The 25,776-nt window shown below is 43.8% G+C and overlaps 2 protein-coding genes across 2 annotated transcripts in view; both read right to left on the reverse strand.

Moving 5' to 3' along the window:
* Positions 1–10,160: 10,160 nt before the first annotated feature.
* Positions 10,161–16,866, reverse strand: LOC102835464 (zinc finger protein 805-like). The gene is made up of 3 exons (XM_006868262.1): positions 16,743–16,866; positions 15,535–15,630; positions 10,161–11,806 (listed from the first exon to the last, which is right to left on the reverse strand). The coding sequence occupies exons 1-3, from the start codon at positions 16,774–16,776 to the stop codon at positions 10,161–10,163; spliced, it is 1,776 nt and encodes a 591-aa protein (XP_006868324.1). The 5' UTR covers positions 16,777–16,866.
* Positions 16,867–19,995: 3,129 nt separating this feature from the next.
* The window catches only part of LOC102835841 (ubiquitin carboxyl-terminal hydrolase 26-like), a 112,549-nt gene continuing 106,768 nt past the window's right edge, over positions 19,996–25,776 (reverse strand). The window contains exon 5 of the mRNA XM_006868263.1: positions 19,996–20,260. Within this exon, the coding sequence (XP_006868325.1) occupies positions 19,996–20,260 (265 nt within the window). The remainder of the gene's footprint in view (positions 20,261–25,776) is intronic.

The following is a 25,776-nucleotide window of genomic DNA, read 5'->3' on the forward strand; positions in this document are numbered from 1 at the left end:
CAAAGGGGATCCTTGTCTGGTTCCTGTTTGCAGAGGGAAGGCTTTCAGTTTCTCTCCATCGAGAGTAATGTAGGCTGTTGGTTTTGTATATATGCTCTTAATTATGTTGAGGAATTTCCCTTAAATTCCTACTTTGTTGAGGGTTTTTTTCAGGAATGGATGTTGGATTTTGTCAAATGCCTTTTCTGCATCAATAGATATGATCATGTGGTTCTTTTCTTTTTCCTTATTTATATGGTGGGTTACATTGATTGTTTTTCTTATGTTGAACCATCCTTGAATTCCTGATATGAATCCCACTTGGTCATAATGTATTATTTTTGATGTGTTATTGGATTCTCTTAGCTAGGATTTTGTTGAGAATTTTTGCATTTATGTTCATGAGGGATATTGGTTTATAATTTTCATTCTTAGTGACATTCTTCTCTAGTTTTGGTATCAGTGTTATGCTGGTTTAATAATATGTATTACAAAGTTTTCCATTCTGTTCTATATACTAGAATAATTTGAGTAGAATCGGTGACAGCTCTTCCCTGAATGTTTGGTAGAACTCACTAGTGAAGCCATCTGGACCTGGACTTTTTTGGTTGGGAGTTTTTTGATGACCTGATCAATTTCTTTAGTTATGCATCTGTTCAAGTTTTCTACTTCACTCTGTGTAAGTTTAGATGGGTCATGTTTTTCTAAAAATGTATCCCTCTCTTCTAAGTTTTCAAATTTTTTGGAGTACAACTCTTCATAGTATTTTGTTATATTTCAATTTCCTTTGGTTCCATTGTGACATGATACATGTGGTTCCTAATGCATGTTATTTGTGTCGTCTCCCTCTTTTCTTTTGTTAGGTTTGCCAATGGTTTGTCATTTTTGTTAATCCTATCAAAGAACCAGCTTCTTTTCCTGTTGATTATTTCTATAGTTTTGTATCTCATTTATTTCTACTCTAATCTTTATTATTTATTTTCTTTTGGTCTCTTTAGGTTCCCTCTGTTGGTCTGTTTCTAATTGTTGGAGATGCTGTGTTATTGTGTTAATTTTGGTTCTTTCTTATTTTTGGATGTGTGCATTTATTTCAATAAATTGTCATCTCAGCACCACTTTCACCATGTCCAAAAGATTTTGGTATGTTGTGTTTTCATTCTCATTTGTTTCTAGGAACTTTGTGAGTTCATGTTTGATTTCTTTTACTACCCAGTCACTTTTCAGCAGGGTGTTATTCAGTTTCCATGTATTCGACTTTTATTTCCTTGGTCTTCTTATCATTGATTTCTAGTTTTATAGCATTGTGGTCTGAAAAGATGCTGTGTAGTATTTTGATGTTTGTAAATTTATGGACGCGTGCTTTGGGACCTAACACATGGTCAATTCTGGAGAATGTTCCATGTGCACTGGAAAAGAATGTGTATTGTGCTGTTGTTGGGTTGAATGCTCTGTACACATCTATGAGGTCAAGTTGGTTGATTGTGCTATTTAGTTCCTCTTTATCTTTGCCAAGTTTCTTTCTGGTTGTTCTATCCCTTTTTGAAAGTGGTGTATTAAAATCTCCCACTATAATTGTAGATTTGTCTATTTTTTTTTCTTCATTTCAAGTAGGGTTTGGTTTACATAGCTTGGCACTCTTTCACTGGGAGCATAGATATTTTTTATAGTTATGTCATCTTGTTCAAATGACCCTTTAATTATGAGATAGTGTCCTTCTTGATCTCTTATGATGGTTTTTGCCTTAAAGTTTATTTTATCAGAGGTTAGTATTGCCACTTCTGCTTGTTTTTTTATTGCAGTTAGCTTGGTATATATTTTTTCCATCCTGAAGGTTTTAGTCTGTTTTTGTCTTTGTGTGTAAGGTGTGTCTCTTGCAGGCAGCATATTGAAGGGTCTTGTTTTCGTATCCATTCTGCCACTCTCTGTCTCTTCACTGGTGCATTTAATCCATTGACATTCAGTGTAATTATTGATAGGCATGAATTAATTGCTGTCATTATGTTAACTTTTTTGTGGTGCTGTTCATTCCTTTGTTCTGCATGCTTTCTTGTACTGAGTTTGAGTTTTTTGTGCTATTTCTTATCAGTTTCTTCTTAGTTTTAATGTTTCCTTGATCTACTTGGAACTTCATTTTTGGTAAGTTGTGAAGTATTAACTTTCTTAGCAGTTACCCTATAGTCTATTAACTTTTACCTCCATTTAGACAGTCTATTGTATCCTGCAATCTCCCTGACTTCCTCACCAACTGGATCTCTGTTCCTCTATTTTTCCCTTCTTTGACATTGTTATGTTTTTTATCTTTGTTTGGCCTCACAGTTCCTCTGGATTCATTGTTTTAAATTTGTTCTGTTCTGAAATCTGCTGTCGACTGAGTTTGGGTGGTGTTGCCACATCTGTCAATTTCTGGTTGTTGTCTGTTCCTGTTATTTTCATTCCAAAGAACTCCCTTTAGGATGTTTTGAAGTGCTGGATTTGCTTTGACAAAATCTCTTAGCTTCTGTTTATCCTGGAATGTTTTGATTACACCATAGTATTTGATTGACACTTTTTCTGGGTAGATGATTCTTGGTTGGCAGTTTTTTTCTTGTACAGTTTTATATATGTCTCCCCATTGCCTTCTTGCCTGCATGGTTTCTGCTAAGAAGTCAGAGCTTAATCTGCTTTGCTTGCCTTTGTAAGTAACACTTCTCTTTTCCTTGGCTGCTTTTAGGATTCTCTCCTTGTCTTTGATTTTGGAGAGTTTGATTATGATATGTCTTGGTGATTTTCTTTTGTGGTCTACCCTTCCTGGAGTTTGTTCATCTTCTTGAATGCTTATCTTCTCATCCTTCAAGATGTTAAGGAAATTTTCTTCCAGTAGTTCCTCAACTATCTCCTCTGTGGACTTCTGTGGTTCTTCCTGTTCCAGAATGCCAATAATTCTTAAGTTTTTCCTCTTCATGTTATCCAGCATGAGTCTTTGACTCTCATCAGATTTTTTAAATCCTTTTTTCAGGTTGCTCTTCTATCTTACTAGTATTGAGAGATTTGTCTTCCAGCTCGCTGGTTCTGGCTTCCATCTCTTCAATTCTACCCCTTTGTCCTTTCAGTATATTGTCCATTTTATTATTAATCATCTGAACCTCTTTTTGCAGGTTTTGAATTGTTTCCAATGCTATATCTATCTTGTTTGATTGCTCCTGAAGCACTTTTCTAACTTCTTCCTTATTTTCCTCCACCCTCTATGGAGCATTTGGATTTGTCTCCATATCATTCTTCTGAATTCCTTCTTAGACAGATCCAAAGCCTGCTGCTCTGCTTCTTGTGGGAAGTTTATGACTGCCTCCAGCTCATTTGTCTCAGTTTTGGGACACTTTTGTTGTTGTTTTCTTGGACATTTCCAATAGTTAGATGCATTTTCACTGATTAAATGAATGTATGTTGCTGTGTTGTTAAGCTTTCTGTCTCCTGGTGGATATGATCTGGAGATAGGCTCCCTTTTCACAGTAATCCTAGTAATGCCTAGCAGCTGGTATTGGATCCTGTCCAGATTGTGGGATATTATGGGGTATGCTTGTAGCTTGGCTATATGGTCATGACTGCTGTCTCTTCTTGGGTAATATAGGGAGAGATAGCTCTCACCCCCAGGATAAAAGTTAGACCAAAGGGACCCAAAACAGAAATAATATAAAAGCAGAGACAAAAACCACCACTCAAAACCAAAAACCATAGCTGACTGTCCAGTAGCCTTTGCTGAGCAGGTCAGCATGCATGCACAAGTAGAAACCTCCAGTGGTGGGTGGGGGTGTCCACTCGCTCAGGCTCCTCCTCTAGTCACATCCATGGAGGTACACAGATATTTAGAAATGAATAGCACAAAGATTGTCCACTATTTTTTTCTCTGAAGATCAGTTAGATATCTGCACAGTGTAATTCTCAAAATAGCTGCATACTTGGTTTTGGTGTTTGCCTTTTATGTTGGGGTTTTACAAGGTGTACATACGGTTTGGCTGTATGGTCAGGCCTGCTTTCTTGCTGGGTAAGGCAGGAATAAAGGGTCAACTTTAGGGCTGAGTCCCAGAGTCAGATGTCATAAGAAGCAGCCAAAGGATAAGCTGTGGGACCCAGCACCCAGGTGCTCCCAGTGACCTCCTACCTGTGCCGTGGGAAAACTTTGGGCGCAATGCTGGACCCTTTTGAGGGTGCACTCTCACTCACCTGAAGGTGTCCGGGCTGGGCAGACAGGGTGTGACGGGAGAGGAGAAAAGTTTAAACCCATCACACCTCTTTTTCTAGTTTTCCAGCTGCTGCTCCGTGGTTTTTAGCACCGTATCAGCATGGCTGTGGCCCTGCCCTCTTCTCTCCATTATTTTTCATACCCATTTTCCCATGATATTTTTGAAGTCTTCTTGTATACGGCTGTGGCTCAAACTTTCATTGTAACTGTATTTGCTTAACATTTGGTACAACAGTCTGAACTTCCCAACATTGTGGTAACATCTAAGTTGTTCAGAATAAGGTGAAGGCAGTCCTGTTACACTTTGAGCTTGCAAGGTTCCCCCTTGTCTGATGTTTGGGACCCTAAATTGTGAAAGTTCCCCACCATTCCCAGAAATGAATGGTTCCCTATATTTGAATAGTTTGTGCAGCTGTGAATAAACATTTATTCTGAACACCTGCTTTTCCCCTCTGGGGATTTGGAATTCTGGTATGTGCTGGGCAAATAGCACTGAAGTGACCCGTCTCCAATAAAAACGCCAGGGCATTGTCTTTAAGGAGCTTCCCTGGTCATCACTGAAGGAGGAGAAATTCGCCCGTGCTATGAAAGCCCATTGAGACAAGCTCTTGAAGATTGAACGCTCTTTTGCCTTCAGGCCACGCACATTTTCTTGGCTGACTTTTGTATCCCTTTACTATAATAAATCATAGCCACGTGACAAGCTGAGTCTTATGAGCCCTCCCAGAAGGGCCCTGGAGGTGGTCTTAAGGACCTCCAAATACAGCCATTCATCATGACTTCAACAATGAGATAATAAACCAGATTAGTTATAAAATCCATGTTGTTCCTCTTGGAGGTCAACGTATCATACACACACGGACCAACTGTTCATACAACTTAGTGGTAAATGCTGTGAGGGAGACAAAAATTAAAGCAAAAATACTTTGCTATGTGCAGCCTTTCACTAAAACACATGAACGAAACGTCCATTAAGGAAAAAAATGTAGAACGCATGAAACTGGGCAGCGATTGAACGTGGGGATGATGAACAGAAAGGAGACGTAGCTGTGAAATGCCTGGCTTCACATCAAGGCAGAGGTAGTGGAATGCAGAGATGCTTTTTAGGCACTTCAGACACATCTAAAACCAAACTCAGGTCTTAGTCATTCTTTACTTTCTTTCCTCAAATTTACATATTCCTTTTTATTTTCTACAAAGATACGCAGAATATTATGCAGCCAGTAAAAAGAATAAGCTTGGTGTATTTCTCATCAACCTACAGGAAGGTCAAGATACACTGTTAAATGAGATACACCAAAATGAAAGCAAATCTGCTGCCATCAATTTAATTCTGACTCAAAGGCACCCTATAGGCCAGAGCAAACGGTCCCACAGGGTTTCCAAGGCCGGAATCTTTACAGAAGACTGCCACATCTTTTTCCCAGGAAGTGGCTGGTGTGTTCAAACCTTTCAGTTAGCAGTTGGACCTTAGACTTAGCAGCCGAGTGCTTTAACCACAGTGCCACCAGGACTCCTTAAATGAAAATGAGGAGGAAATGTATATCGCATGATCCAATTTTGGGAAAGGGGGTTACTAAGGAAACAAAGACCCACTCTGTGAGAGGTGACATAGTAAAACGGTTTAGGATATGGGTTCTGGAGTCAGACGGGACGCCAGTCCCTACTTCCACGTTTAATGAACATTCACTGTTGGACACAGTCCTTAAAGTCTGTGTGTCTCGGTTTTCTGATGGGTAAAATGGAAATAATGTACGTACTGCATAGTTATTGTGAAAACCTACACAAAACATTTAAACCAATGGTTACTACACAGTGATACTGTATTTTTGTTTGCTCTTTAGCTTACCATGGGTGTATCTGCAGTCATGAACATGGCCAAATGGCACATCTATGCATCAGTGTGCATGAATACAGGAAGGGTAGCTGCCATGAGACCTACTCAGCCTGGGGACATATATTTGGAGGGCCTCAGAAGACTAATGACAATAAAATTCTAAGAGGGAATGAAGTCACAGTGAGATAAGCAGTGGCCAGAGATGGGCCCTGGGGAGGAAGACACAGAGCCTTGAAGAAGAAGAGTAGGAAACCACAGGAGGCTTCAGGTCACTACATAGAACCCACAAGGCACTGAAGGGCCCAAAAGACCTAAGACCTGCCCAGGCCAGGTGATGGTGGGAGAAGATACTCTGGTCATCTGTGGAGTGAGAGGGAACAGAGGAAGAGGAAACACATGCTTTATACAACATATTCACAAATCACATCTGTAAGAGAATGAAAGGCAGAGCTCGCAGGACCAGCAGGGTAAAAAGAGGCTGCAACTGAGACTGGAGGCGTGCATACAACTCTAGATGATAAGGAGAGAGTCAGTCAAGAGGGAGACGCTAAAGACCAGACAATTGGGGCTTAAAAGAAATTGAGAAGTCTTAAACAAGACAGGACGGTATGTGGTCAACTAAAGAGGGAAAGAGCGACCCTGGAAGAGAAAGGACGTCTTCTCCTTTGAGGCTCAACACCACCTATGTAGTAGTGATAGTGTACTGTTGAGTCGGTTCTGACCCTGTACAATGTTTCCAAGACTGTAAATCTTTATGGGAGTAAAAAGCCTTATCTTTCTCCAAAGGAGAGGTCGGTAGATTTGAACTGCTGAACTTGTAGTTAGCAGCCCAATGTATAACCTACTATGCCACCAGACCTACTTAACCAATATGCAGAGCTGTAAAATTCCATAATATAAACCATTCCTGGAGAACACAACATACAGCGAGGTGCAGATCTCCCTACGTTGTAAGTTCTAACTTTATAAATATTTGTGGTGCCCTGTGTAGAAGACTTCGGCTTCTAATTCCTCCAGATACCTTGGGAATTCTACTCCAATATTAACACAAATCACCAAAGTACTAGGACTAGACTACATAGTTTTGTATTCCTGAGTCCTTCTATGGCATTGCAAACTCAACAAAGAAACAAATTAAAATTATACGACTAAAAATACAAAACCCAAAATGAAACTCATTAGACAACCTCGATAGGAGATTAGAGATGATAGAGAAAAGAACCATCAATAGAAAGTATTTACTGAGCAATAGAGAGAAACCAGACTGGGGGCATCAGAGTCTCAGGGACCTGTGGGGAAATAATAGAAGGCCGAATATTTGTGCTGTCAGAGTCCCAGAAAGGAAGGAAAAAGATTGCGAGGCTGAAGAAATATCTGACTAAGGAATAGCTGAAAATGCTTTACGTTTAACAAATGGAACACACCTACAGATCCAAAGGCCTAAACAAACTCCAAACAGGATAAATTATATCACAAAAGAATTACAAGCCAAGACACATTATAATAACATTTTGAATATGTTTTGGAAGCAGCTAGATTGCAAAATTATGTTTGGTATATAAGGGGGCAATGGTTCAAATGGCCGAAGATTATAATCTGAAAGCATCAGAAGACAGTAGCAGAATGATCCTCAGGTACTTAGAGAACTACTCTAGGAGACACACTGACCAAAAGGTTGATTTGAACTGCAAAGTCGGTGGTTCCAACCCACCCATCTCTCCTGGAAACCTATACAGGGAGCAACGAATGGGAACCCATTGAACAGCACTTAACAACAACAACGAAGAACTGCCAACTCCAAATCCCATAGCCCACAGAAATATCCCTCAGGAACGAAGGGAAAATAAAAGGCAGTTTTATATTAAGTAAAACAAAGGAAGTTTGTCACAAGCAGACACACGACAGAAGGCGGGCTAGAGGAAGATCTCCGGACAGAAAGGAAATGTTCGAAAGCATTAGGTTTCAGGGAGGAAGAGCCATGGACTAGGTAAAGGAAAAGGCAGATTATTCTCCTCACGGATTTAAACAATTGTTGGCCAGCTGAAGCTAAAATTACATCATGCAATATGTTGATCAAGAAACACTTAAGAAAATTATATTAAAGACTGAAGTGTGAGAGGGACCGAACAGAAGTGAGGTTTCTACTTATCAAAGTGCTCAAATGTGTTACAATAAACTATAAGTTACATTTGTTGTTGTTGTTAAGTGCCATCGAGTCGGTTCTGAGCCATAGTGACCCTGTGTAGGGTTTCCGAGGAGCAGCTGGTGAGCTTGAACCGCCAACCTTGCCGTTCAAACAGCTTTGCAGTCCGGCGCATTAACCCACAGGGCCACACCAGACTCTGTATAAGTTACATATATACATTAAAATACCAAGGTCACTTAAACAAAAACAAACTATACAAGGAAATATATTCAGATTGTAAATACACTGAGCTAGAATTATTTAAAAAAAAGGTTGAAGGAACAAAGAAAGTAAAAAACTACAAACCAAAAATACAAAAATAACAAAACAATAGAAGAAAAACAAATCTGAGAATAACCAAATGACAGACTATGCCTTAACATAACAATAATTACTTTAAATGGGAACAGTTTAAATACAACAGTTAGAAGACAGAAATCGGCAGGATGGATAAAAGAGCATTCACTGAATGCTTTTCACAAGAAATTAATTTCAAATATATTAAAAATACAGTGACGGAAAAAGATAGTCCATGGAAGTATTAATCATAAAATGTTGAAGTGGTTACATTAATATCATATATATTACACTTCCGAGCCAAGGAAATTAACAGGCATAAAGAAGAGCATTACATAATGATACAAGGGCACACATAAATACATTATCTAGCAATCCTAAATATGTATGTACCATACAAGGGATCGTTGAAGCAAAACCTGATAGAACTTAAAGGAGGAATAGATCATTCCACAGTTATAGGTGGGACTTCCTCACCCTTTCAGAAATTGATAGAAATGCTAGGTAGAAAATCAACAAAGATAAAGAAAATTTGAATGACAAACCAATCAACAGGATTTCGTAGACATTTATAGAAAACCCAAGCTAACAACAGCAGGATATACATTTTCATCAAGCACCCAGGGAACATTCAACAGGAGTTAACTACTTCCTGGGTCACAAAACTACTTAGACAAGAACTAAATGTTTGAAATCACACAGAGCACGTGTTCAGTCCAAATAGGAAACTAGAAATCACTAATAAAAACATACCAGAAAATATTACAAACTCTTAAGAAATTAAAATATATTCTTCTAAAGAATTCATGAGCAACAGAGAAAGTCTCAAAAGAATTGTAAAGTATTTAGAATAGAATAAAAATGTACTGAAAACTTATGCGAAGTTGTGGGATGGAGCTGAAACAGTGGGGTGGAAATCTGTGAGAAAGCCAAAGGAACTGAGAATGCTAAAATAAATTTTAAGTATGAGAGAGGAATCATTTTATTCAACTGTAAGATTTACAATATAGTAACAGCAATAAAATAAAATAAAATAAAAAAAGATCAGGATCAAGAAAAAATAAAACTGTTTCAGTTGTTTTAAAACCACAACAAAAGGTTTGTTTTTCACGCTAAAACCAGTCCGAAATGAGCAATAAAACATGCCCATCCATTTGTGTCCTTGTCTCCTTAAGTATAAAAGTATTTCATGATCAAGCCTACATATTTCTCATAGAATTTGGCTCCTGAAGAATACAGACAATACTGTAGAACAAACATAGCTTTCAAAGCTTCCGGCCCTGCCCTCAACTGGTTAAGGTCTTCCGACACTACGCAAAAGTCAATGTACACACAAGAAACAAAGGAGCGAGGCCCTTTATCCTGAAACAACACTTGTATCTCCACAAATAAGGAAGTAATCACAAACTGTCATAAGCTTGGCAAAGAATCTGAAAGACGCCATTTCCTTTGTTTTTCTAATATTCTCTTCTACATCTCCTCCTTCTTTTAAAAAAATATTCCTGAGATGACTCTGCAGTCTAATTAAGGAGAAAGATGTGGTTAAACAACAACCACTGGGCCTCTCTGCAGGGGTGAATTCTTAGATGTAGGGGCTAGGTAGGTCAAGTTCTAATATGACTCTTTAGCTTATAAGGGATGACGTGTCACAGAGCATCATTTCGCAGGGATGACACCTGTGAGCTTTCCCTTTGATGTGAACCATCAGATGCTGAGTAAGATGATCCCTCTGTCCAAAGATCTTTCTCAGTGGATACATTCAAAAAGTCTTTGGCCAGAAGGAGTTCTTGGATGTTGACTGACGTTTGGCCGCTGTTGAAAGGTCTTTCCACATTGGTCACACGGATAGGGCTTCTCTCCGTATGAATCCTTTGGTGCTGAGTGAGGGCTGAGCTGCGACAGAAGACCTTCCCACAGTCATTGCATTCATAGGGCTTCTCTCGAGTGTGGATTATAGAGTGCCGAATGAGATTCGTGCTCCAGCAAAAAGTTTTCCCACATTCGATGCACTCGTAGGGCTTCTCGCCACTGTGAATTCGCTGGTGTCTCGTGAGGCCAGATCTGCGGCTGAAAGCCTTCCCACACTCGATGCATTCATGGGGCTTTTCTCCAGTATGGATAGTGTAGTGTCGAATGAGGTCAGCTCGACTGCTGAAGGCTTTTCCACACTCTTTACACTCGAAAGGTTTTTCCCCAGTGTGGGCCCTTTTATGCAAGATGTAAGTGGAGCAGTGGGTGAAGGCCTTTCCACATTCGCTGCACACGTAGGGCTTCTCCCCAGTATGAATCCGCTGGTGCCTCTTGAGGTACGACCGGTGGTTGAAGGCCTTCCCGCATTCTGTGCACTCAAAGGGCTTCTCCCCGGTGTGGATGATGTAGTGGTGAATGAGGGCTGCACTCTCACAGAAGGCCTTCCCACACTCACTGCATTCATAGGGTTTCTCCCCAGTGTGAGCCTGCTGGTGCCACATGAGGTACGATCTGTGTTTGAAGACCTTCCCACACTCAAAGCACTCGTAGGGGTTCTCCCCACTGTGAATGAGGTAGTGCCGGATAAAACCTGGCCGGTCACGAAAGGCTTTCCCACACTCTTTGCAAACAAATGGTTTCTCCCCAGTGTGGCTCCTTTTGTGCAAGACGAATGTGGAGCGGTGGGTGAAGGCCTTCCCACACTCACTGCACTTGTAAGGTTTCTCCCCGCTGTGGATCCGCTGGTGCTGGGTGAGGTGTGATCTGCGGTTGAAGGCCTTCCCACAGTCTCTGCACTCGTACGGCTTCTCCCCGGTGTGGACCATGTGGTGCTGAAGGAGGTATGTGCTCTTTCGGAAGAATTTCCCACACTCTGTGCATTCATAGGGCTTCACTCCAGAGTGAATGCGCTCGTGTTGAGCAAGGAGACGCTTCTTGTTGAACACTTTCCCGCAGTCCTTGCACACGTAGGGATGTCTCTCGTCGTGAGCCACGTCGTCTTCATGTGAGCCAGGGCCACGTGAGTCACTGTCAGGGAGGGAATCTCCTGGAGAGACTCGTTCCTGTAGAATCCTTGAACATTCTCCTTCAGCTGTCTCCAAAAACTCAGGGCTGATTTTATCAGAAAGTTGCTCCTTTTGGGGGTCTATCTCTGGTCTCAAATGTTGGTCCTGCATTTCTGGTGGTCCCTCCTGACTCCTGTCTTGTCCGACTTGGGAATCCCAGGAGGGTCTCTGTTTTAGTCGCCCCTGGACTGAGGCTTTCTCATACAAGACTGGCTCAGGAGAGGTTGGCTCTGTGGTCTCAAGTCTTGTTTTGTCTGCTGAAAGAAATCAAACACACGAAAGGGCCTATTAATAAAGACAACATTGAACTAACCAAACCTCCACTCCAGTAAAAATATAAAGATGGAAATAGTCCCTCTGTGCCTGTTGCGTTTTCACATCTTGAAACCCAAGTTTGTCAATTTTTCTTCTCTGGTCCTTGGATTCTTGACATCTCTAGAAAGAAATCCAGAGGGTGAGTCTGGGACGGGGGGCAGAGGGTCCGGAGTAGAACCATCTTCGTAATTTCACACATGACACGGAGGACCAAGGAAAAATGACACTGTGTATGGTGAGTTTTCTTAGATGAGGACACCTTACGGTGCTACAGGAAGACTAGGAAGGAGTGGATACCTAAGGCAGCCCAAACAGGAGTCAGGAAGAGGTCAGGAGAGATTTCCCACGGAGGACCCCCATGTGATGAGTCGTAATGGAGTGGAAGGCTGCTGCAGTCTTAGGAGACAGAGCATGTGAAGGCATGGTCATCAGAGAACACAACGGATGGCCAGGCTTGCAAGACAGTGAGAAAGCGAGACACAGGTAGGGCAGAGGAGAGCCTGCACCCAAGGTTCTCACTGAGTAATGGTGGGGATGACCAAGTCCACTGCCAGGGCATGGCGTACAAAGTCAACAGGATCTGAATGGACCTGTTGAGTCTCATAGTCTGAGGAACAACTATACAAACAGACTAGCCAAACAAGCATCACCTAAATGAGTAAGCTTAAAACACTTCACGTGAAGACAGAAAAGAAGATCTGTATAAATTAATAATATACTGACATATCCAGTCAAAGCAACATATGAATTCAATGCAACTTCATGCAAAATCTCAACTGGCTTCATCATGAAACTTAATAAGCTGATTTCAGGACTCATAGCCCAGGAAAGGGCCAATGATATTCCTTGAGATAGAATAAGAAGGGGATCTACCCTATGAGGTAACAGATCATGAGCTACTACATGTCAAGGCACTGCGGTCCTGGCACAGTGCCGAGACAACTTGACGACAATGAACAAGACCAAACTCAGTAACAGGGTCACGCAGACATGGAGCTCTTCTACATAGCAGAGGTAAAAGAGTCGATTGTTTAGTAAATAGAGTTAGAAATTTTAGTTACTCGCATGGGAAATACGGGAGGGCTTCCAAAAGTTCATGGAAAAATGTCATGAAAAGACAACAGCATTTTTCCACAAACTTTTTAAAGCTGCCTCACATATTAGATTGCAGTATTTATTGCATACCATACTCAAACTCAGAACAATAAAGACTTAAATGTGAAACATCAAATTTTAGCACTTTTTAGTATAAGATAAAATGAGAATATAATTTTGATACTGGGGTAAACCAAGATTATTTAGTAAGTAATAAAACCATTAATAATAAATATTTATAAATCATATTACACTAAAATATTCAGAATATATATTAAAGGGAGTGAACAATTAGGTTCAAATAAGGAGATACATTTGCGGCAAATACAGATTACAAATTATTCTCAGGACTGTACAAATCTGAAGGGCAAACAACTTAATAAAAATGATTACAAACTAATATTTCACAGAAGATACAGATTGTCCACAAAATAGGAAGTGCCCAAATTACTCAACAATGAGAGATTCACAAATCAAGACCATAAACGATACTATTTTGTACCAATTTGACGATCAAAAATATAGGACCCTTACAGGATCATATGGAGTCCTGGTGTGGCGTTGGGGTTAAGGCGCTGGACTGCTAAGTCGGTTTGAACTGCAAGGTTGGTGGTTCAAGCTTACCAGCTGCTCCACAGAAACCCTACACAGGGTCGCTATGGGTCAGAGCCGACTTGACGGCACTTAACAACAACAACACAATCATATAAGGGGCTCTGGTAACTTAGACAAGTTGGGTTGCTACTTGCAAGGTCAGTAGTTCGAATCTACCAGTTATCAGTAAGGAAAAGATGAGGCTTTCTGCTCCGGTAAAGATTCACAGCTTCGGAATCCTATGCAGTTGTTATCAGGTGCTGTAGAGTCTGTTCCGATTCATCACAGCGACGCTGTGCACGCTTTCCAAGGAGCAGCTGGTGAGTTTGAACTGGAAAACCTATTTGTTGTTGTTGTTAAGGGCTATCGAGTCGGTTCCAACCCACAGCGACCCTGTATAGGGTTTTCCAAGGAGCAGCTGGTGAGCTTGAACTACAGACCTTGTGGTTCAAACTGACTTTGCAGTCCAGCGCATTGACCCACAGCGCCCGCCACACCAGGACTCAGGGTCACTATTAGTCGAGAACAACTCAGCGGCACACAACGACACCATCACCACAGTATCCTGTACTGGGTGGGCCATGGATCTATGGAGTTTCTTGCATTTTCCTTGTGACATTTAAATGCGTCTAATTCTTTTAGGGAACAATGAGAACTATCTTGTAATATTGAACCTCCTCATAGCCTACAGCAATCCTGATGTGGCACTGTTGGATAAGCAATGGATTGCAAAGTCGGTTTGAACTGCAAGGCTGAGGGTTCAAACTCATCAGCCGCTCTTCAGAAACCTTATATAGGGTTGCTATGAGTTGAAGCCAGCTTCACTACACTTAACAACAAGATAGCCTATAATCCCATATTTCCACTCTTAGAAACGTTACTGTTATAAACTGAATTTTGTCCCCCAAAAATATGTGTTGGAAATCCTAACCCTTAGGCCTGTGGATACAACCTCCTTTGGAAAAGGGTTCTCTTTGCCACATTAATGACACAATGTTTGTTGTTGTTAAGTGCTGTCAACTCATAGCGCTTCTGTATGGGCTTTCCAAGGAGTGGCTGGTGAGTCCGAACTGCCCTATGGTCAAGTATGTATCCTACAGCGCCACACCAGGCCTCCACAACAGTGTTAACAACAAAGTAGGGTATCTTCAAAGGAATAGCTTAGACACAGAGACAGGAGTCCTGGTGTGGTGTGGTAGGATAAGCACTGGACTACAAGGTTGGTTTGAACCATAAGGCGGGTGGTTCAAACTCACTAGCCACTCCTCGCAAATCCTATACAGGGTTGCCGTGAGGGGCAAAGCTTTAAGAAAGTTTAAGCCCTAATAGTTCAGAGTCCAAGCCTTCTATGTTGGCTTATAGGTAGTGGTTACAAGTCAGGCTACTAGTCTCAAGATCAGCAGTTCAAAACTTCCAGCCGTCCCACAGTAGAAAGATGAGGCTTTCTGTTCCTGTAACGATATGCATCCTTGGAAACCCTATACAGGGTCACTATGGGTCAGAACTGACTCCAAAGCACATAACCACCACCACCACCAGATACAACCATACCTCAGCGACATTGTGAGTTCGGTTCCAGACCACCCCAATAAAGCAAGTCACACAAAATGTACGGCTTCATAGTGCATGTAACAGTTAATGTTCATACTATTCTGTCATCTATTAAGTATATAATAGCATTTAAAAAGTTTGTAACATTGTGAGAATTCTTAAAATAGGACAGAGACAGGAAGTGAACACATGCTATCGGAAATACAATGCTTATAGATTTGCTTGACTCAGGTCTGCCACAAAACTTCAATTTGTCAAAAACTGAAACACATGCAAAGGGCACTAAAGCACGCTCAGGCAAGTGAGGTGATGAGAGTGGGTCTCCCACAGGTCAGAGGGCACCATGGCTCCCACGTCCCCAGAGAGGTAATGACAGGAAGATTCCTGAGAGGATCCAGGGTCCCTGCTAGGCTGACTCTCCATTACTCACCTGGACAAGTCCACTGGGACAGAGCTCTCTTCACAGCCTTTACTTCCTGTCTGAGCTCAAGCTCGTAGATCGCCTCAGGTTCAGGCACAGGATACCCTGTTCATGGAGAAGGGAGAGGACATTGGGATTTTCGTGAGAAGAAATCAAATGTCTCCGGATGGGAATAAGACCTGGGACGGAGATGCTTCCATCCAAGCAAACGGAATGCTGCTGTGGGACATGAAGCTACGAACCCAGAGTACAAACACCATCCCTGGGCCCCAAAGCCTGCGGGCAGTAGTGCTGGCTGTTCCTCTGATCAATCAGATACCGTCTAGGCAGATCTCGGAACTCAGGGAAATGGCCCCTCCTTCCAGAAGGGGCTAATTCATCCCAGTCAGGGGCTTCTCAATCTGTTGGTGCATCAGAGGGCCTGGGGCTGTCAGGTTCTCACTCACAGACCACCTGAAGCTGGAGCTCTGCGGTGGAGGCCTGGAAACCAGATTGTCTAACTTCTCTGATGATTTGGGCACCCAGGGAGGTGTCCTAGATTCTCAAACTGTACCCCGATCATCAGTCATCTGAGGTAGGCAGGTGTGTAGTGACCACTCTGTGAAGTGAAGGTCTTCAGACTCCAGGAAGTCTGAAAAGGTGACCTGTCACTGCTGTTGTCCCATAGCAACCTGTGACATGTGCCAGCGAACCCACTTGAGGCCCTGGACCCAGGAGAGGAAGCAGAGAAAGAGAGGCCTGGGCTATCATTCACCCACCTAAGAGCCAGCCCCATCCCACGGCTTCCCATTAGGTGAGACAATACATTTCCTTCAGGCAGGGCTTAACAATCAGTTTAAACTAGTTCCAGAACTTTCGGAAACAAGGGCACATGCACTGCACAGCAAGCTGATGTGTTGCCCTCGGTATTCTGAACTCAACAGGAAACAAACAGCCGTGCCCTGCTCAAAGATGGTGGCCTACTGTGTTCCTTTGATTGTGGGTTCCTCTCCAGAGCCCCACCACTCCTGAAAGTTGTAGGAGCCTGATGTGTGACACTAGATGACTGGCAAGACTCTGGAGGTGAGTTAAAGAGGAATGGTGTTTCTTGTCCAAAAAGACACAGAGCGAAGCCTGACAGAAAGAGATGAATCTGGAAAATGACCGAGGCTGTGGGCTCCAGAAAGCATCTGACTAGCCGGGTCCCCACACGCAGAAGACGAGAGGTGGGATCTTACCCAGAGAGACCAGAAGCCCACAGTTCTCCAGCATCACCTCCTGGTACAGACTCTTCTGGGTCAGGTCCAGTTGCCCCCACTCCTCCCGAGTGAAGGTCACGGCCACGTCCTCAAAGGTCACAGATACCTGAAGAGTCAAACAGAGGCAGTGGTGTTCGCCATGGGAAGTTGTGGGATGAGATGAGAGCCTGCCTGCCTGTCAGTAATGGCGCAGACTCATTGACGCCCAGATCTCTGAGGGACTCCTGAGGGCTAGCTCAGTGCTGTGAGGGAGGGGGCACTGCTCTGGACAGAAGCAAGCAGTGAAAGGAAAGACGCCTTCACATGGAGCCCTGAGGGTAGCAGAAGGCAGTGACCACCTGCGGAGGGCAGCCACAACAATGAGAAGAGCAGCAGCTGTACCTCCTGGGCCTCCATTACCTGTTAAGTAATGACACGCTTCCATCTCTGAAGCCAGACTCCTGTGGTCTGACTCCAAACTCTAGAATTCCACACGAGCTTGCTGTGTTACCTCGGGGTCCTCACTTCACTTCTCTGAGCCTGGACTTCGAGATCAATGCAAATGAGCTCCCCCTTCCCTACCACAGCTGTGAAATTCTGAGACCCTGTCCAGAGCTCTGCAGGCTTTGGGATGAACCCACCCAGCCATCTTCCTCTCATCAAGGCTTCCTCTGCATTGAATTATTGCCTCCCTTGTGATTCTGTACGGTAAGCACTGGACTCCAAGGTTGGTTTGAACCACAAGTTCAAACTCACCAGCTGCTCCTCAAAAACACTATACAGGATTGCCATGAGTTGGAACCGACCCAAAGGCACTTAACAACAACAAAATCCCAATGTCCAAAGTCACCTGCTAGAAAATGACCATCTGCCTTACACAGTTCACCAGCCTACCATGTGTAGAGTTGCAGGAAAGCACAGGCTCTGCTGGCCGGCATACTGGACTCTAGCTTCTGGGATTTCTTAGGAGCCAGGATGGCAAGACTTCGTCTCTCGTACTATGGGCATATTATCAGGAACGACCAATCCCTGGAGGACATTATGCTTGGTACAGTGGAGAGCCAGTGAGGAAGAGGAAGACCCCCAATGAGGTGAACTGGAATAGCAGAAGTAGCAATGGGCTCAAGCTTAATAATGACTGTGAGAGGATGACGCAGGACTGGGCAGTGTTTTGTCTGTACCGAAGGTCGCTCTGGTAGCGTAGTGGTTACGAATCGGGCTGCGAACCACAAGGTCAGCAGTTCAAAACTACCAGCTGCTCCATGGGAGAAAGATGAGGCTTTCTGCTCCCGTAAAGATTTACAGCCTCGGAAACCCTGTACGGGGTCGCTATGGGTCAGAACCGACTCCATGACACTTCACAACAATAATAAGGTCGCTATGAATAAGAACTAACTTGATAGCACCTAACAACAAGTACAGCTGTGTGATCTTGGGCAGGTAACTTAACCTGTCTTACCCGAGTGCCTCTTGTACAAAACAAGTGATAATCCTACTTCTCAACTCTGATGAGGTGAGGATTAAATCAGGTGAAACATGACTGCCCAATAGTCTACAACAGAGACTCAACAAAGGCCAACATTCATGGTTATATTATTATGACTATCCATTTTTCTTTTTGCTACCACATCCTGGAAAACTTCAACCCAAATCCCCAAACTATGGTCTTTAGACACCTTTCAGATCTGGAACTGAACTCAATTTTCAGCCAAACAACGAACAGCTTGATAAAGTGAATGATAATACCAGGAAGGTATGTACTCCTCAGATTAACCAACCATGAGATCAAAAGGGTACCCTTTACCCAAGGACACCGTTCAGAAGGCAGGAAGGTTAGGAAAAAAGGAACACTGGAAGTGTGACGCACAGGGAGGAAGTGGGTAACTGGTAATGCATGGTGGGGTTTGCCAACCAATGACATGAAACAAAAGTGTGTATGAAGTGTTGACCGGAGAACTGGCCTATAAACCTTCACAATAAAGAGTTAAAACATACAAAAACCCTTCAACCCACTAGGTTTCTATAACTGTGTGATTCCCTACACAAATGCCAGACACATAAGGCAAGAGCTACTTATGCCTAAATTGCCAGGAAAAGCCACTCTACATATGTGACAACTCAACAGAGGCCAGAAGGTGCTCTCCAGACATCTGGAGACTGTGTCTCAGGAAGTAGCAGCAAATGCAAGGATACGGCATGACTCTCCTATGGCCACCATCGTGTTGAGGGCCTGCTACAGTCCAGCTTTGCTGTCTTCTCATAAGACTGTGACGATCCAGAGATTCCTCATTAAGAAACAGACTCCTCATTCCCTAATGGATGAGAATGGAAGCTGGTAATGAAATCAGGTTCAACTCCAAGAGATGACGTTGTAGAAGCAAGCTAGGTCACGACGTATTTTCCTGGGTCAGTAGCCTCCTACCTGGGAGGTTGCAGTGGCTGCATGCTACCAAGTCAGTTCCAACTCAAAGCCACCCGGTACAGTTTCCCAGGCTAGACATCTTTACCTGATCAAAAGGCCTCACTTTTCACCTGAGAGCAATGGGCAGATTCAAACATCTAGCTCATACATAATCCACTACACCACCAGGACTCCTTGCATTTTACCACTACAAGTTTAAGATTTCACCAAGATCTGGTCAACTGAATATGTATTGGGAAACTCTGGTTTCTTCGTTTTTATGTTTCTGCATTAAGAGACTAATAATTATGTGAGACTTTTGATTGGGTGGTGGTTATGTGCCGTGGAGTGGGTTCCTACCCATAGTGACCCCGTACAGGGTTTCCGAGGCTGTAAATCTTCACGGGAGCAGAAAGCCTCATCTTTCTCCCGCGGAGCAGCTGGTAGTTTCGAACTGCTGACCTTGAGATTCGCAGCCCGATTCATAACTACTACGCTACCAGAGCTCCTTTTGATTTGTAGGGTGGAAAAGGATAAAGGATGAAATGGAAGAGAAGCTAGCAGGGTCCAGGTGATGTGTCCAGAGAGCAGCCAGCAGAAAAGATGGCAGGGGACAAGGCGGACTTGCGGAACCGGGGGCACCATTCATTCTTCAAGCCCTGGCTGAGTACCAGCCACTATCCTGCTGTTCGATGGTCGGGAGACTCTGATCGACCGGATCCCACAGAGCAGAAGCAGACTGCTTCATCGTTCTCTTACGGGGCGGATGGTGGGTTCGAACCGCCGACCTTCCGGTTAGCAGCCGAGCGCTACACCCCAACACTCCTCCTGCGCTCACCTGGGGCGGATCTCTCAGCGCCGCCGCCGCCGCCATCGTGGGGCCCGGAAAGAGAGCAGGGCCTGGATTGGGGGTGTCCGGGCCGGGCCCCGCCAACCCGACCCCGCGCCGCCTGGACCGGGGGGAGCTTGGCAGTGTCGCTCTCCCGGCCTCAGTCTCCCTGAGGGAAGACGAACCAGGCCCCGGGCGCCGCCCTCGGGGATGAAGGGTGGTGTGGGGGGGCCCCGAGAGCGCGTGTCTGGGCGGACGCCGAGGAGGCGCCCTTTATGGAGCTCACGACTAGAACACAGGAATCAGTCCTGATGAGGGGACTGGGGAGCGACACTGGTAAAGCGCTCAGGGGCTCTAGGCCGGTGGGGACCGAATAGCCACAGGCAAATGGCGTTTGTGATGAAGAAGCCGGAATTCCCGTCCCAGCCGACGTGGTTGCCGGAAACGCTCCTCTCTCCTTTGGCCATTATTGGACCAGTGTGGCGCACAGCCTTCTGGGTTATGTAGTTTCCAGCTCCTTGGGATAATACGCTGGACTGTGAAGTGGATTTGAACCGCAAGGTCGACTGTGTGGGCTCACCATCCACTCCTCGGAAACCTCTATACAGGGTGTCTATGGATCGGGACAGACTCGACGTCACTAAACAACAACTATCAAAAGAAGTGCGTCTATCCCACAGTGCCCCGTGGAGTGTGTGGAGGGAGGGTTCGTAGGGAGAGAGAGCTGGAACTCGCCAGCTAGCTGCTCAGTAAATTGCTGGAGAATGAAAGAGGCGCCCTCACACGGAGGCGCTAGCGGCGAGGAAACCAAGTGGAGGCTCAGTGTGGCGCTGCGGGTTAGTGCGTTGGACTGCAAGGTCGGCGGTTCAAGCCCACCAGCTGCTCCTCGAAAACTCTATACAGGGTTTCTATGGGTCGGAACCGACTCAACAGCACTTAACAACGGCAACAGCAAAGGCGTGGAACCAGGTCATGGTCTAGCCTCGCCACTTCCCAGATGCTGTGAACTCCTTCCTTTCTCTGTACTCTCTTTAATGAGGGGTGTTGGTGCATGCCCTGGAATAGTTCCACGTGACACAGTAGAACTGCCTGGAGGGTTTTCTGGGCTGTAATCTTTTAGGGGGGTGTCCTAGTATGGCGTTGTAGCGTAAGCATTGCATTGCTAACCACAGGTCAGTGGTTCAACCACCAGGCGGACCTTGGAAACCCTACGCAGGGTTGCTGTGAGATGGAGCCGACTGACAGGGTTTAACAATAATCTTTTAGGGGACAAATTGCCAGGTGTTTCGCTCACGGAGCAGCTCTGGATTTGAACCTCTAAACTTCCACTTAGCATCTGAGCGCTTTGCCATTGCGCCAACCGGTCTCCTTATACGTTCATTGTTGCTGTTAAGTGTCGTCGAATCGGTTCTGACCCATAGCGACCCTGTATATGGTTTCCGTGGAGCGGCTGGTGAACTTGAACCGCTGACCTTGAGGTTCAAATGGACTTTGCAGTCCAGCGCATTAACCCACCGCACCACATTAGGATTCCAGATATTCATTACTCCTCCAGATAAAAACACCACGATTTTTTTCATGAAATGTATTGGAGGGACTGGCATAAAAACATTATTGGAAGACATAGGTGGGACAGACAACAGCGCACGGCCCATCCACACCATTGGCACTTTAGGATAAGCGCTCGTCTGCAAGGTCGGTTTGAACCACAAGGTTGTCGGCTCAAACTCACCAGCCATTCCTCGGAAATCCCACGCAGGGTCGCTATGAGTCAGAATCGACTCAGCAGCACCTACCAAAAACGACATAGCAGGGGTGGGGAACGTCTGGACTCCTAGGGACCCTGTAGAGGATTTCCAGGAGTGGCTAGTGAGTTTGAACCGCTGACCTTGCTATTCAAACCGACCTTGCAGTGGAGCGCTTATCCTACCGCGCCACTCTAGGATTCCTGCCATCACATTAGGGGTGAGTTAGTTAAATGTTTGACCAAATATAGCAGGCTAATTTAAGTTAATAAATTTGTATGGCCCCAATTATGTTATAAGGAGCTCTGGTAGCATAGGGGTTACGAATCGGGCTGCAAACCTCAGGGTCAGCAGTTCCAAACTACCAGCTGTTCCGAGGGAGAAAGATGAGGCTTTCTGCTCCCGTAAAGATTTACAGCCTCAGAAACCCTGTACAGGGTCGCTATGAGTCAGAACCGACTCCACAGCACATAACAACAACAACAACAACATATCCAAATATTGTGAAGTAAGTAAGATCGTGTATGTAACATTTTTAGCATTGTCTCACACTTAGTTCTGTGGAATCAAAAGTATTTTGCACCTTGATCTAAGCCAAAATAGCAGGGCCACACCTGTCTTACGCTAGCTCTCAAAATAAAGCCCTTAACATTTCCTCTAAGTTGCTAGAACTCCTTACAAAAATAATGCTATACTTGACATTGATGCTGATACCTGAAGATATGTGATGACCTCTGTTTTCCATCATGAGACTAACGTAAACTTGAGAACCCCAACTTCTTGCACATCTATCAGATCTCTTTTGTAGCGTGGGTCCTCCAAACCCAATTCAAACCCCAACTGGGACATAGCTACAACCAATGCTTCAACTTTTCATGTCTTAGTGTTTCTTTTCACACAGATTTACAGACACATACCACACGCACAAAGGAGCTCTGGTAGCGTAGTGGTTACGAATCGGGTTTTGAACCTCAAGGTCAGCAGTTCGAAACTACCAGATGATCCGTGGGAGAAAGATGAGGCTTTCTGCTCCCGTAAAGATTGACAGCCTCAGAAACCCTGTACAGGGTCGCTATGAGTCGGAACTGACTCCACGGCCCATAACAACAATGACAACAACAACAACAACTATACACACAAAGCAAAACTGACATCAGAGAAGACAACCAGCCTTTTCCAGGATCTGGAATATTGTGGTGCTTTGGCTAGTAGACCCTCACGTTATTGAATAAATGACTCTCTGATTTCCCACTCCTTCCGCTGTTAACTCGCTGTTATTCATGGACACCATGGTCTTCTATCCATTTATTACCAAAGCTGTTTCTTTATCTCTACTTTCCCTCAATTGGGGCTGTTAAGAGTAATAACAGCAAGTTTAGCAAAGAATTCCACACATATGGAGGTTCTGGAGAAAAATGGGAGAAAGGGTGCCATTTGGGGATGGGAAGAGAGAAAACCATTCTGTAAAGGCAAAATGGCTGTGTTACGGAGGTTCGTGAAAGAAAAGAACTCTGGGTATGTGTAATGGAGAACTTAAGCTTCATGTAGTCCAGAAATTCTCACAGTACGTCGGATGGGTTACAACAGTGGTTTCCAAACTGTTACTAAGCTTTTGAGCCCCCGTGATTCTGAAGACTGACTTAGGAGCCACTAGTGAGTGTTGCCCAAACAAGGGGCCAGGTTTCAACAGAATTTTCCTGCCTTTATCTACAAGGCAGCGGAGTAAAGGGATCAGAACCAATCTGCTGGGATTTAAATGCCTGCTCGCTCCTCTCCCTCCTGGCCAAGTGCCTCTCAACATGCTGCTACTTCCACTCCCGATTACCTCATCCGTCAAGTAGATCTACAACACTGTCTACTTCATAGTGTATTATAAAGCTAAAATGAGTTAATACACATAAAGTGTTGGGAACACCAGCTGGACCATACTTGGTCATCATTTTGAGAACAGTTAGCCCCTGTAAATCCCATGGCTGCCGAGTCCATTCCAACAGGACAGATTAGAACTGCCTCCAGAGGGTTTCCAAAGCTATACATCTTTATGGACGCAGACTGCTACATCTCTCTCCCCTGGAGTAACCAGTGGATTTGAACTTCTGAGACCTCTGTGTTATTAACCACTGTACCACCAGAGCGCCATATCCTAAAGTACAAGTCATACAGAAAAAGTGTGCACAATCCAAGAATCTGAAAAAAAAAAATATTCAAAAGTGAAAAAAACAACAACAAACGAACCCCAATAAATTTGGTTAAAGATGTTCAAAGCCCTTAGTTCTCAATGAAATTAAAAAGTGAAACAGTGAGATGCTATCATTTCCGGCTACAAAACTGACAAAAATTAAAAGATTGATGCTAGATAGTGAATGAGATAGAGGGAAGATACATAAAACGGAAATGGCATATTACATTTCTTTCCTGAAATCACATTAGGAATAATTTTAACTGGAGAAGTGAATCTAACAGTACATTGAAATAAAATATACTGATCAGGAAGCTAGTGACTGATGATGAGTTCATTCTGTGTTAATTCCTCAAGTACAACATGTATGTACCACCACTTGTGTGTTGGTTTGTTGTACTACGGTGACTTGTGTGTTGCTGTGATGCTGGAAGCTATGTCACCATTATTTTGAATGTCCACAGGGTCCCCCATGGTAGGTAGGTTTCAATGGAGCTTCTAGACCAATAGACTAGGAAGGAGAGGTGGACTATTTCTGAATGTTTAGCCACTGAAAACCTTATGGATAGCAAGAGAACATTGTCAAATATAGTGCTGGGACATGAAAATATTATGAAGAGCACCAGAATATTATCAGATATAGTGATGGAAGAGGAGCCCTTTAGGTTGGAATGCACTCAAAACACGACTGGGGAAGAGCTGCCTCCTCAAAGTAGAGTTGACCATGATGGCGCAAATGGAGTGAAACTTTCGGGACCTTCATTTGCTGATAGGGCGCAACTCAAAATGGGGGAGAAACAGCTTTAAACATTCATCAATAATCGGAACGTGGAGTGTATGAAGTATGAATCTAGAAAAATTGGAAATTGTCAAAAATGAAATGGAACTCATAAATGGACTGGTATTGTGAATCTGACAATCAGATGATTTACTACGCCCGAGACAATGAATTCATGAGGAATGGCATATCATTTATCATCAAAAGGAAATATCTTGAAGTACAATGCTGTTTGTGATAGGATAAAATCCATATGCCTACAAGAAAGATCATATAATACAACTGTTTTCCCCAAATTTATGCACCAACCACTAAGATCAGTGATGATGAAATTGAGGAATTCTACCAACTTCTTTGGAGTCTTCGTGTAGCATTGTAGGATAAGTAATGAACTGCTAACTTCTGTTGATGGTCCTAGGGTCCTCTGTTTCTGGAATGTAAGATTAAATACTCCCCCCTTTTTGCTGTAAAACTTCTACCTTTACAGTTATGACAGTCACAATTAGTCATGATAACAATTATTCACTATTGAATCATAAGAATCTTATCCCCATCTCCTTTCACTAGACCTATCTAGACAAGATGAAAACTACTAAGTGGGGATTCTACCTTCCCCCACACACTCTGAAACTAAATTCCCTCTTGAAAACTTGTAAGCCAGCTACTTTGTGCCTTTATAGCCCCACCATTATAGGTAGCCAATGTCTAAGTTGCCATCCCTATCAACCCTGTATACAGAGGGGATAGATGGGTTTGATCCTTAATGTGAAGACTCCTTCCCTCTCACTTGGACCCTAGGACCATCAAGGGAAAGAGCACAAGCGGAATGTGGGACCCTATCCAGAGAAGTAGCGACACCAGAGATGGAGGCAGAGAGGAGGACATGGAGAGAGGGAGCAGCTGAGGACTCTAGACTCATGGAAAGGGAAAGGTTGTGTGCTGGTGGTCAGGAGGCAGGCTTGCAGAATGTGCCCTTTGGTTGTTTAAATGATTATATATTCCTGAGTGCTTCTGTGTACATCCAAAGGGGGGAAAAAAAACCACAAAGGGAATGGAAGCAAATACTGTTGAATGATGATGCATGGAGGGGACTGTAATCAAG

This window comes from Chrysochloris asiatica, unplaced genomic scaffold (assembly GCF_000296735.1).
Source record: "Chrysochloris asiatica unplaced genomic scaffold, ChrAsi1.0 scaffold00116, whole genome shotgun sequence".
Lineage (NCBI taxonomy): Eukaryota > Metazoa > Chordata > Mammalia > Afrosoricida > Chrysochloridae > Chrysochloris > Chrysochloris asiatica.